Below are 12,826 nucleotides of genomic sequence, written 5' to 3'. Positions count from 1 at the left end.
TTTCAAATGTCCACATCTGAGCAAGATGCAAAGCACGGTTTAGGCAGCAACGAAATTGGTGGTCTTGGCCTCTATTTGTCACTGGGAGCGCTCATGATCTGGGCAGAGACCGCTCAGAACATTTGCCAGAACAGGCATCTCCCTTTATCTGAATCTAGTCCGTTCCTGGAAATACATTAGCTAGTGAATTTCCAGATGGTAGAAGTCCTTTCCATTGTTTTAAATGGGGAAAAAAAGAAACCACTAAAGCATTCCCACCTCATCTAAAAATCCCAACGAGTTTCTTCAAATATCACTAAAACACTCCTAGACACATGAGGCTCCTGGGTGACTGAGTCAGTTAAGTGTCTACCTTCGGCTCAGGTCTTGATCCTGGGATCCAGGTGGCAAGGAGTACCTATAAATGGGATTCACTTGAAAGGCAGTGCAGCCTTTAGCATCAGACAGTCCTGGATCCACAGCCTGGCTTCCCCATTTATTAGCTTGTAAGATCTTGGGAAGGTGGCTAATCTCTATGAGAGTCAGTTTCCTTGAATGTGAAATGGGGATAATAATACTTAAAGGGTTATTAAAAGATCATAATATGCATAATGATGCCTGGCACACATATTAGATGACCAATTTAAAAGAAACAGTAACTATATCTATTAATCTATTAGTATGTGGGTGTAAACAACAGAAATTTAAAGAAAAAAAAGAGGAGGTGCCTGGGTGGCTCAGTTGGTTAAGTGTCCAACCCTTGGTTTCGGCTCAGGTTATGATCTCAGGGTTGTGAGATCAAGCCCCACATCAGGCTCAGCTCAGAGTCTGCTCAAGATTCTCCCTTTCCCCTCTGCCCCCCCCGCTCATGCTCGTGCACTCTCTCTCTCTCTCTCTCTCTCTCTCTGTCAAATTAATTAATTACTTAATTAAATCTAAAATAAACTGAATCCAGCCTATTTGTTACTGAGGTAAGGAGAGGAAAATTAGATTAGTTATTGTCATGCACAAAAAAAAACAGGGGGAAGCCATGTGTTTAAAAGGCAAGATGTTTCATTGTAAGTTACATTTTTCTCCCTCATCTTGGCCGCACCTTATAAGAAAGCAGTGCCAGTCTTTTAAGTGTTTTGCTGATTGTTTGATGATGTTAAGTCAAAAATGAATTCCCCCATTTTGTTCTTCATCCATAGCAGTAATAACGCATTAAATCCTTATATAATAGCCATATCCTGTACACATTACACCAGGTCCAGCCCAAGGGCTATTTTCAGACATATTTGTAATCTGCTTTCTGGAGCTCCGCGTTATACAGTTGGTCACCACTTGTCCTAGGAGAAGCCCTAGTACTTGCGTAGCTCTCGGGGCCCGATACACCTCTTGCCTTTCCTAGACCAGCATTCCTTATTCCTTAGGGCTGGGCTTCTGCCTCATTCTCAGGTGATCGGCCTAGTTCTCCTGCCTTGTGCTTAGTTGCCTAGACCAGGCCATGCTCTATGTCCCTGCTCACCTCCAGTCATTAGTTCTCCAGGGATGCTAGCAGCCATCACTGATACGGAGCTACTGCTGGAGGTACCGTCATGGGGCAAAAGAGATTTCATGGCCAGACTCCACCGGAGTCTGTAATCCCCAAGTTCTGCCTCTGAACGCTGCCCCCAGATGGACGTCCTGGCATACCCGGGAGGTGGACCCATGCCTGAACCATGTCTGGCTAGCTGTTTCTTCAGGATTCAGGTGGGGAGAATGAAAGAGAAAGGAAGATCCCTTCAAGAGAATGGGGAGACACTGACATCAGTCAAGGGAGGGTGATTAAGAGTATAGGCTCTGGAGCCAGACTCCCTGGGTTTATACCCTAGCTCTAACCTTTGCTAGTTGTGTGACCTTGGACAAGTTGCTAAGCTATTCTGTTCCTAAGTTTCCTCACCTATAAAATGGAAGTGATGACAGTACCTACCTCATAGGTTGTTATGAACAGTAAGCAAGTTGCTACAGTGCTAAAGTGCTCAGAGCTATGCCTTCCACATATTAAGTGCTAAATAATTACTGATGATGACGATGATGACCAAAAACCCTGAGCAGAGGGATGACATCGGGCTCCTTAGCACTGGTGTCCAAGGGCTTGTTTAGTGTAGCCCTGTTTCTCCCTCACGGCACATGCCTCCTGCACCAGACCTACCCCTCAGCCACCATGGTCTGCTTCACAACCCCCTACATCACTGTGCCAGATGTCACTTCTTTCCCTCTGTTTCGACAACCTTCAGAGTGCTTACTTTCCCACCCACGCCTCCACATTCTACCTCTCTTATGAACCAACTTCTCCACAAAACTGAGATGACACGGATCAGTGTCTGTATCATGGCGTATGAATGTTTGCTTCCTCCCTAGACTCAGGTTGATTAAAGGCAGGGCCATAACCCTCCTATCTTCATCCCGTGGTACCTCAAAGAGTGCCTGAAGTAGTGTGTCCAAAGTCTTTCTTTCTGCAGGATTGACTCTTGTCATTGATGTCCGTGACTGAATAATGCCCATTTCACAGAGAATTCGTAAGGATTCTCTTAGATCTCATATGTAAATTACATAGTGAAGTACCTGCCACATACAGTTGTTTTAACTATAGTTGCTTTAAATGCTGCTGGCTTTTGGGGGGGAGAGGGGGTTAGGGAGGGGGAGAGGGAGAGAGAGAATCCCCACGCAGACTCCACGCCCAGCACAGAGCCTGATGTGGGACTCAATCTCACGACCCTGAGATCATGACCTGAGCCGAAATCAGGAGTCATGCACTTAGCTGACTGAGCCACCCAGGTGCCCCAGCTGCCGTTTTGTTGTACAGCAGAAAGAGCCCAGGCTTCACAGCTAAACAAACATGGGCTTACAGACCAGCTTGGTCACTTAAAAGCTGCACGGACTTTAGTTTCTTCAACTGTAAGTTGTGGTTTTAATACCTATCTCAGTGCAAAAAGGTTAAGGAATCAATAAATATTAGGTCCCTTTTTTTTTTCCTCCTCTCTGGCTGTCTAATTTTGTGACATGCCTGAATTTACTTCACTTCCCTGGTCCCAGGTTCCTCGTCTGTAAAATGAGAACACTGAAGTAGATGATCTCCATGTTCCTGCCAGATCTAAATGTCAAAATTATTGAAACTCATCATCCCTTCCCCTTAAACCTACTCATTCTGTGTCCCTGAGAAAGGTTCTTTCCTTGATAACTAGTCAGTGCTTCAGGATGTTAAATTGTTTCAACCTTGGTCTCTATCTCTTAGTCTCCCTCTAGAGCCTGTAGGGTGGTCCAGACCCCGGGACCCTTCATGCAAGAGGACTGTAAGTGCGTGGCTCCCCAGGAAGCGTGCTGCGCGGCGGCCCTCCGCCCCGGCTGGGCCCCTCTCACAACGCAGTCCAGTGAAGCCTGCCAAAACCCCCGGGGAGGGCTGGGGAGGGGTAGTCTCCAGCTCTCCTGCGGTCCAGGGGAAAAAAGTATCTGCATCTAAAAACAACCGTGGGGCCAGGCGGAGCCTCGCATTCACGGCCTTTCCTTCCCTGTTCTGCCACAGACTTTGCAAATGGGCATCAAACACTTCTCTGGACTCTTTGTGCTGCTGTGCATCGGCTTTGGTCTGTCCATCTTGACAGCCGTTGGGGAGCACATGGTGTACAGGCTGCTGCTGCCGCGGATCAAGAGCAAATCCAGGCTGCAGTACTGGCTCCACACCAGCCAGGTGAGTGCGCGGACCCCCTGCTCCAGTGTGAACTGTCCGAATTGCCACGGATGCCCCGCAGAGTGCAGAGCCCCACGTCAGACAGGTGCCAGGTTCCCAGGAGAACCGCGGTGGCGTAGACAACTCCCTGTAGACGATGGAGCTCCCTCTATCCCATTAATGCACTTTCCCCTTAGATTAGCCTGTCCCGTGACGCCCCCGCCTTGCTTCCAGCCCCCCACTGTTGCTCACACGGAAGCGATGGGAGTTGTCTTTCACCTGGTTTCGCTTAGTAGTGACAACCTGCAGAGATGGTGTGCCAGAGTTACTTCCTACAGACTGTCTCCTAGCCAAAACGGAAGCTCATTCAATGAGCTTGAAGTCCCTACTTGCCTGCCGATGAACCCAGCGGCCCCTGTTCCGTCCGCATTTTCAGTGGCCCCGAGGTGGGGAGCCGGCGGGGGCGCAGGCCGAGCCGCACAGGATGGGCGTTCTGTGCCCGGACGCGGGCGCGCTCCGGCCCAGGGACCACGGAGACAGGCCGAGCAGCACGCTCCCTCGCACCGCTCGGCCTGACAGCAGGGGCCGCCGAGAGCCCGCGGAGAGCAGAAGGGGCTGTGGCGGCTGTGGCATCTGCCCCCCGGGAGGCGGAGGCGGCTGGGGCCAGCCTGATCTCCCACACGGCCGCTCCCTCCTGCCTCCCCGGTGGCCGCGCGCCGGGCTCGTGAGGCCGCCCCTGCCGCCGCCGCTGCCCTGCTCGTCGGTGACAGCAACCCTTTTTTACTAGCTAGGTCACTGCCCTTGGTTCGGTCACATGGGACCCTGTTCTTCCTGCTTCGTCCTGGAAAGCATCTCGAGCTCCGCAGACAGGTGGCCTCCGTGGGGTGCTCACGTGACTAGCGGAATTCTCCGGGTTCTTCCCTTTTCGTTTTGGCTGCAAAGACGTTTTTGACTCACCTTTAGCAATTCTGCAAGGCCCTTTGCCACACACTAGTTGGGACGACTCTTCTTTATATCACGTACCTTTTTACGACCCAGAGCATTTCTAAAGTTTCCTTCGAATTACTTTCTTTCCCCTCTAGATAGAATAATAGCTGAGAATTAAAATTTGGTTCTCTTGAGATTTAGGGCTGAAGGTTGATCTGTTTTCAGGCATCCCTGGAAATTTGTTGAAGGAGGCCCAGATTTGTAACAGTGAGATACACTATTAAACTCAGGTGGTACTTGGTCCCCAGCCTGTGTGTTTCTAATGATCTGTACGTGTGAATCTGTTCTTTTCGTCAGAGATTACACAGAGCACTAAACACATCGTTTGTAGAGGAAAAGCAGCAGCGTTTCAAGACTAAACGTGTGGAAAGGAGGTAAGAGGCCAGCGCCAGGTGTCTTTATGTTTGTGAAGATAAAAGTGGAGAGATGTAACTGGGACTCCCTGCTCAAAGGGGAAATTCTGTATAAATAATTCAGATCAAACCAGGACCAAGTTGTTGGTAGCACAAGCAGTGCAAATATATATGGTTTTAAACAGAAATAGAACAGAGAAGAAAAAACATCTGTACCTATACGGACAGGGAAATGCAGGATAGGCCAGGTACGTCCTGGGGAAGGGTGCAGCTGTGGTCTCTAGAGTCACGCGTGCGGACCCTAACCTGTCACGGACCCTTGCCATACGTGGGGCATAGCAAGGTATTTCTCTGACCTCTCTGTGCCTCCATGTCCTCGTTTGTGAAATTGAGATAAAAACAGTACCCACTTCCTTGAGATGCTGTAAGGATTAAACAAGACAATACATGGAAAGCCCCGGAAACAAAGCCATTTTAGCTCTTGTTACTGTGCACAGAGTACACGCAAGCCTGAATTCACGGGTCCTGCAGGCCGTTCGCTTCGTGCCGTATTGCCTGACATGTGTCTGCTCCCCACTCCTTTCCAGCACTCCTAGGAATATTTGAAATATGCAGTGGACGTGTTCTGCTTCATCTATTTCCTGGCATTCTTACTACAAACTCGCCAGAAAAGCCTCCCATTGATAGGGAATACCAAGCATTAAATGCCTAGAGGACCCCTTCCCTGCGTGCAGCCCGTGGGTGACTGTGGTGGCTAAAGATGCCGGCAGCGTTCCGTCTGGCTCCTGGCTGGCCTCTGCAACCTGGTTCTCTCTGGAAGCCTATCTTTCCAGTCAGTGAGCACCTCCCACCTTCTCAGTCTGTGGTATTCCTGCATCATGTTGCAGCCCTGTCAGTGACAAGCTGGAGACTAATCAGGTCCCAGCTGTTCTATGTCATATTACGTCTGTTTTTTCTGTAATTATTTTTTAACACACATTTTTAACCAGAGGAACACAAGAAGACATAGCGGTGAAGACAGCGTCTCATGACAAAGCATGTGGTTACCATCCGTAATAGAAACAGGAAGCCCAGGGATCCCATTTCCAACTGTGATGTGGTTCCTAGTCACATCTCTCTCACCTCAGCTGAGAACCAAACGTGTCTTTCACTCAATATGTCCACTTTTCTTGGCAGATTCCCTTCTGTAGCCCTTTATTTTGAGAAGGAGCTAAGGCCGAACATGCCCTCCTGGCTTATGCTGGGCCCACACTTCCTTTGCCACCTCCCTGCAGCCCAGCACCCAGCTGTGACCTTTCAAACGCAGCGAGTGTTCGAGGCCCCACAGCTGTCAGGTCTCTTCTGAAGGCAATAGTGGAGCATTGAATTCCGAGGTTATAGAACTGATCTGTGGAAGCTCATTTTGCTCATTTTTAGTGCCAAACACAGTTCACCTACTGGTCGACTTACACGCTAAGGCTGAGGAAGTTTCAATAGAAAACAGAACGAAACACTGAAGAGGCCTCCAATTAGACACCAGATCTGACATCAGTATCTGTCATATTCTGTTCACAAGTTGGCCCAGAGCCACATGTCGATTACCGGGACCCTTGTTATGCTAGCAACTCGAGTCTGCCATGGAATCCAGCTTCTGCTTCTGTATTCTATTCCCAGATATGTGTACAAAGCTCTGGAGAAAACCAGATTGGTTAGCTCTACTTAACATGATTTCTGTGGTTGCCTGGGTGCCAGGAAAATGTGCAGATCCCCTACTCCCAGGTGCTCCCTATGAATCATTCTGTGGTACTACAGTTAGGTCTGCTGGGTTGAAAACTCTGTCCCCGTTTTTTTGGAAGAGTATCTATGCAAATGGCCACGTCTGCTACAATTCGGCATTCCTCCAGTGTGCTCCATATTTATAGAATGAATAAGACAATAGATAAGTGGGTGAATGCAGATAAGTGTGGCCCTGACAACCAGGGATGGTGGATGTGTGTGCACCTGCTGGAGAATAAAGATTTCTTTGCGCTAAAAAAAAAGATGAACAAATTCTTAACATGTGGATTTGAGGAAAGGCATAAAGAAGTTCTGGGCCATGATGCAAAAGTAGACATTACTCCTTTTCTATTTAAAGCAGAGGGGAAAAGTGGATATTGCAAGACACTATGCATAGTCTTCGGTTTATTCAACCTGGGATTTCATGTAAGTTTTGGTCTATACTTCACCCCACTGGGTTTCCAATACACCCCCATTTTCCCTGGCCCCAAGATATACAAAAATTGTAACCGGTGTAACACACACAAACAAGATTGTCTTGAAATTTTTCAAACTCAATTGGAAGGGATTTGAAGGAAAAATTAAAGGGAACTGTACAGCTTGAAGTAAAATGGTAACTGCCCCCCTGACCCAGGTTTAAAGCCAGCAGAGCTGTAAAGGGGTTCATTGGAGACTCTTACCAAGCCCAGGACACATGAGAGCTAACTTTCATTGTGTTGCCACCCACTCATTATATGCCACTTAAACTATGAGAAATGTAAAGGAACTGCAGGGGAGTTTGGAATGTGTGCTTTAATGGCTTGGGGCATGTATCTTAGTTTTTGCTGTGTGAGAAAATTATCTCAGTAACTTAATTATTTTAAACAACAGCAAGTTAGCAATCTGTGGGTCAGCTGTGCAGTTTGCTGGTCTGGGCCGGACTTGGCTGATCTTGGCTGGATTTGCTCATATGTCTGTAGCCAGCTTGTGGGGAAGAGGAAAGCAGCTGGTCTGTGGCCTCAGCTGGGTCCACTGGGAAGAACGGGGACTCTCTCCACACTGTTATCATCAGCAGACTAGTGTGGACTCATTCACATTGCAGCAGCAGGGTTCTGAGAGAGACCCTCAGGGGACCTGCATGAGGCTTCTTCAAAGTTTAGGTGTGGAACGGCCACCTGCCATTTCTGCTAGTTTGGCCCAAAAAGTCAGGAAACCAGACTAAATTCCAGGGGGAGGGAAAGCCAGACTTTGTTCCCTTGAATCCTCCTTGATAAAGGTGCGCTGCAAAGTCACATTACCGAGGGACATGGGTGGAAAGGAGGAAGAAACTTTATTAGCCCTCCCTCTGCCCCTCCCCTTCCCCGGAAAGAAGGAGTCCAGAAATAAAGTTTTGATTTAGTGACATGGATGGGAACAGAAACACAAGGACTTAATAGAGTGTTTCTCTGTAGGTTTGCCCTGTGGTGGATTGCAGAAGTGTTCATAACCCTCCACCTCCTCCAACAAGGCTAGAAGAAATCCGCAGCTATGCTGCTTGGGGCTCTAGTCTGTTCTTGTAGCAAGAAACTCTTCTCATTACATCTGACTGTCAGAGTTCCTTTCAGGCACCAAATCCCCTCCTCTTGTGCCTGTCCGGCAGTTAAGTCTTGCTCTCTACAGCCATCTCCCTGAGATGGTGGCAGGTGGTTTGACGCAAGCCTGAAAGAGGACTGTGAATCTGTTTCTATTGACTTTCATTATTCCAGCAAGAATTTGAGGCTTTCTTGGGGTTTCTTTTAAAGCTTCAGACCTGAGCTGTCATTCTCGACCCACATAAAATCATCCCTATAATGGAAAACTTTTTGCTGAAACCTTCAGCTTGTATGTTTTTATTCTCCTCAAACTCAAGTAGTAAACTTCAGGTAGTCCTGCGGGATTGAGCATGACCCGTTTTATAGTATCTACCAGCCGGCTTATGCTTAGAGCCCAACAGGTGAACAAATAGGCTCTCACTTTTACTAAAGCACCATCTTTGTAGCCAGAGAATGCTTCAAGCCGGTGCTGTGCTCTGAGCCTCACTGGCAGGATGGGAGTGGAAAGACATCCAAGGTTCTTCAAAAAAGAATACGCCACACCCTGGTCCATCAGCCCTCCAGATGATACATCCATTCCAATTTCAGGGCAGCTTAAGTCTTGGTAAGAACTTCAGTTGAAAAGAATTGTAATGGCTCTTTTTGTCCCTATGCCACTCCAACAGGCAGTCTGTCCGTGGCAATCTGTCTTCTGAATGCATGTCCAGCTCCATATTCACAGTTTGAAATGGCCAACAGCTGGGGAGCAGCACTTTGAGAGCCGCAGAATGGAAGGTAAATCTAAAGTGTCTTTGTTTCCTAGGGCCAGTGTGGGACCCCGTCAGCTCACTGTGTGGAATACTTCCAATCTGAGTCAGGATAACCGACGAAAATACATCTTTAGTGATGAGGGAGGACAAAACCAGCTGAGCATCCGGACCCACCAGGACATCCCGCTCCCTCCAAGGAGAAGAGAGCTCCCTGCCTCGCTGACCACCAACGGGAAGGCAGACTCCCTAAATGGAGCTCGGAACTCAGTGATGCAGGAACTCTCAGAGCTTGAGAAGCAGATTCAGGTGATCCGTCAGGAGCTGCAGCTGGCTGTGAGCAGGAAAACAGAGCTGGAAGAGTATCAAAGGACAAACCGGACTTGTGAGTCCTAGATGACCATGCTGCTCCCCTTCCCAGTTCCCGGCATTCCTCTGAGCCCTTGAGACACTTTGTAATGCTCTTTTGTAACTGCTGACAAAAGTGTGGAGAAGCGGAGGTCTAGGTCTCTCTTAGAAGTCGAGTCTGCCCATCCTAGCCTAAAAATCAGCCACAGCTCTTCCCAAGCTGACTCCCTAGCTCTCCAGGGTAGGGGTCTTTCAGAGCAGGGATGGTAAATTAGGAGTAAACTCCGTGGAAAGGATCTATGAATGACCAGGCAACCCCAGCTCCTCAATGGGTACCATCCTGGTAGTTCTGGGTTTTAGCCCTTTCTCTGCACGCTCACCAACAACAGATAAAATGTTACTCATACCTGGTTTTAATCTTAGCATAGAACAGGATTATCCAGGGTTGTGGCTTTTGATACAACTCCCCCAACTAGATGTGTTCCTGCATTCTGAATGGGGAGCCAGATAAGAGCCAGAGGTGTGGGTAGCAAACAATTAAGCGAACTCATTAACATCACAGCAGACCAAGGATTGACCGGATCAAGCAGGAGCCCTGTTTTTGAGAGGGTTCCGCATCTCTGACACCATCCTGACCAGCATTTAGTAGGAACGACTTATGTCCACTATGAAAGGGGACAGGGATGTGGTGAGCGGGAACAGGACAGGCAGAAGAGGCATTAAAAATATATACCATGTTGAGAACAAAAGCTCTGGGCCAGAAAAACAATTTGGCTAAGGAAGGAATACGACAATACTTCTAATCTAACTAAGCGTCTCCACTACAGAGTGTGCCTTTTATAAAGGAAAGCAAAGCAAAGCAAGGACATGGCCTTAGATGAAACCGGACTACCCCTGCTTATTGCCTGTATGGGGCATGCAAGCTGGCTCTGTGGGTTAAGTGAAAAGGCTCTGCAAACCACACACTAGCCCGTTCTCAAATCGGCAGTTGCCTCTTAGCTTTAGGAATTCCTAAAGCGGACCCCCCTGCAAACACCACAAGCTTTAACATATGGGACGGTGCCCTGGGGGGTCCATCTCTGTACAGGTAACTAGCACGGGGGTCTCCCAGCCCCACACCTACTCCTCCCCGAGGGGCTGAGACCAGGTGTGGTCCCTCCCGTTCTTTCCCAGGCCCCCTCTGATGCCCCCAAGGACCTGATTATCAGTAACCTGGCTTCCTGATCCCAGGCATCCCTGTCCCGGGTGCAGTGGTGTGGACATGCATGCAGGAAGGAAAAGTCACGGGGAACTATGGAACACCAGTTCCCAGTGCTAGTGTAGATGGGAGGCATCTAGGAACCCATTAGAATGCTGACCACCAGGGCCTTTTTCCCCGGAAGATGGGGTGAGGTGGGGAGTCTGGCTCAGAAACCTGTTAACCAGCTCCCCCAGGTGACTGACACGTGTGATCCAAAAACTACTCTTGGAGAAACACTGTTCTAGAAGGATGGCTGCTCCAGGCCTGGGGAAAAGGAAGAGCCTTTTTGAGAGGTTTTTACATTGTAGCACACAGCTGCTGATTCACCTTCCATACAGCCGCTCCCACCCCTGGGTACCACTTGGGACGAGACTTGCTCGGTTATCACTTACTGTGCTATGGCCTCATCTGTCGGGATGCCCAGCACGAATTCATAACACTGTCCCAAGCACTGTGCTCTGTAACAGCTGCATATCACTGGAAAGGCTTCGCAATCACAAAATTTCCCCTGCGTTCCCACCAGGAGCTACCCAGTCCCCAGGGAGAGACAACACCTTCGGCTGTTACTAGATAACACTTTAGTTATTTTTGTCTGAGAAAACCCTGGGGTGGATGGAGGCAGAGAGAGACTGATGAGGGAGGTAAGAAGCTTCTAGTTAGACTTCATCTACCTCGCAGATGAAACAGTGAGGAAACAGGGGGAGCCCTGGAAACAGAAAGAACAGCCCTGCTTTGAAATGCCCTGTCCTCCCATGTTCTCCCCCAGGCCCCGACATAGATTTGCACCTGCCTTTGGAAGACGTTGCCTCATAGCCGCCCCCACCCATCGGTAAGAGCCAAGGACGCCGCAGCGTCTGCTGTCCCGATGTGCCGGTGCGCCTCCTGACGACGAGCCAGCCTTGCTCCTCATGGACTCGGGCCCTTTTCTAATTCAGCTCCTCCTGACTGTTCTTGAGAAGCTGGCTATTTAAAGGAACCCAGAGGTGAATTCTTTTGTAAAGTAAAGAATTGTTTTGTAATGCAATTAATTCTCCCTTAACGTATCTGTTTTGTAAGTTTGGATTTTTGTATTGTGTGCTTAAGGGTTTACCTTAAGCTTCTCTCCTAAGGCGTTCTGAGCGGTGGTAGCAGCCGCAGGGTCCTGCCTACCCACAAAGTGGATGGCCAGGGGGTGGCCAGCAGCAGCAGGGGCTGAAAGCAGGCTTGCTGCCGTCGGCATCGCTTGAAATGCCTCCGTGTTCTGGATGAAGAGGAACCGCATAGCTGCTTGTGGTGGAACGAAGCGGCCCCAAGTAGCGGTGGTTGTCATTATCGGTAGTAACTGAACAGTGTTTTGCAGTCTGTGAAAGTGTGTTGTGTTTTATAAAAAAAGTTCATGAAATGGTGGGTCCTTTGAAAACCCTCCTTTCTGTTCTGCTCCATCTGTTCTTTCAACTCCCCTCGGGCTCAAAAACCACAAAGATCAAAGTCTTCAGGTGGAGGATGGTATTTTAGTGAGGAAGAAAGAGGTAAGGGATTGCTCCCTTGCCTCCTCGTCCGGACTCCTATTTCATGAGATCAGGAAGGTCCATTCTTTTCCAAACTCTGGTGCTGGGCAGCCGGACAACCTGATTGTGTCGCACACCCCACCCTGTTTTCCAAGGGGAAGTTCCTGGCACAAGAAGCACACAATACAATATGGCGGGTGTGAGCAGGAACAGATAGGCTACGTGCTTCATGTAAATAATACCGAGGGCCCCAGAGTGCGGATGCCTCAAGGTAGAGGAGCAGCAAGGGGATCCCTCTAACTATTAAAAGACGAGTTGGAAAAATGGGACAGCCAAGTGAGGCAGCCACAGGGACACAATCAGTTGAGGTCTTTAACGTGCCTGGAGGTGATTCCATCATTCATGGATCTTGCTGTTGCACAAACCCGTGCCAACCAGAGAAGTGGTCAGTGAAGCAACTGCCAAGTAAAACCCAGCTACATCGGGGCAGTGGGCTTCTCGGTGTTGGCGCTGGGTCTAATAGGGCCTTGGAGCTAATAAGCACTTCCTTGGCGTGGATAAAGAATGAAGGCAAAAGAAACTACTTTAGAGCCTCTCTCCTCCCAACTCATTTTTGATAAGCAAACCAGAAAATCCAACCAGTCATGGAAAGAACTTGTGTTTTAGTCATCAAAACCACTCCACTAGCTGCAC

At 48.9% G+C, this 12,826-nt stretch overlaps 1 protein-coding gene across 1 annotated transcript in view; it reads left to right on the top strand.

Annotated features, from left to right (window-relative positions):
- The window catches only part of GRIN3A (glutamate ionotropic receptor NMDA type subunit 3A), a 147,484-nt gene extending 135,814 nt beyond the window's left edge, over nucleotides 1–11,670 (top strand). The window contains exons 7-10 of the mRNA XM_028108801.1: nucleotides 3,524–3,688; nucleotides 4,952–5,028; nucleotides 9,115–9,443; nucleotides 11,413–11,670. Of these exons, the coding sequence (XP_027964602.1) occupies nucleotides 3,524–3,688; nucleotides 4,952–5,028; nucleotides 9,115–9,443; nucleotides 11,413–11,459 (618 nt within the window). The 3' untranslated portion in view covers nucleotides 11,460–11,670. The remainder of the gene's footprint in view (nucleotides 1–3,523; nucleotides 3,689–4,951; nucleotides 5,029–9,114; nucleotides 9,444–11,412) is intronic.
- The last annotated feature ends 1,156 nt before the right edge of the window (nucleotides 11,671–12,826 follow it).

Source organism: Eumetopias jubatus, unplaced genomic scaffold, assembly GCF_037043125.1.
Source record: "Eumetopias jubatus isolate StellerSeaLion01/CBP00866 unplaced genomic scaffold, mEumJub1_p1.0 scaffold_15, whole genome shotgun sequence".
NCBI classification, from domain to species: Eukaryota; Metazoa; Chordata; class Mammalia; order Carnivora; family Otariidae; genus Eumetopias; species Eumetopias jubatus.
This window is presented reverse-complemented; position numbering and strand designations above follow the sequence as displayed.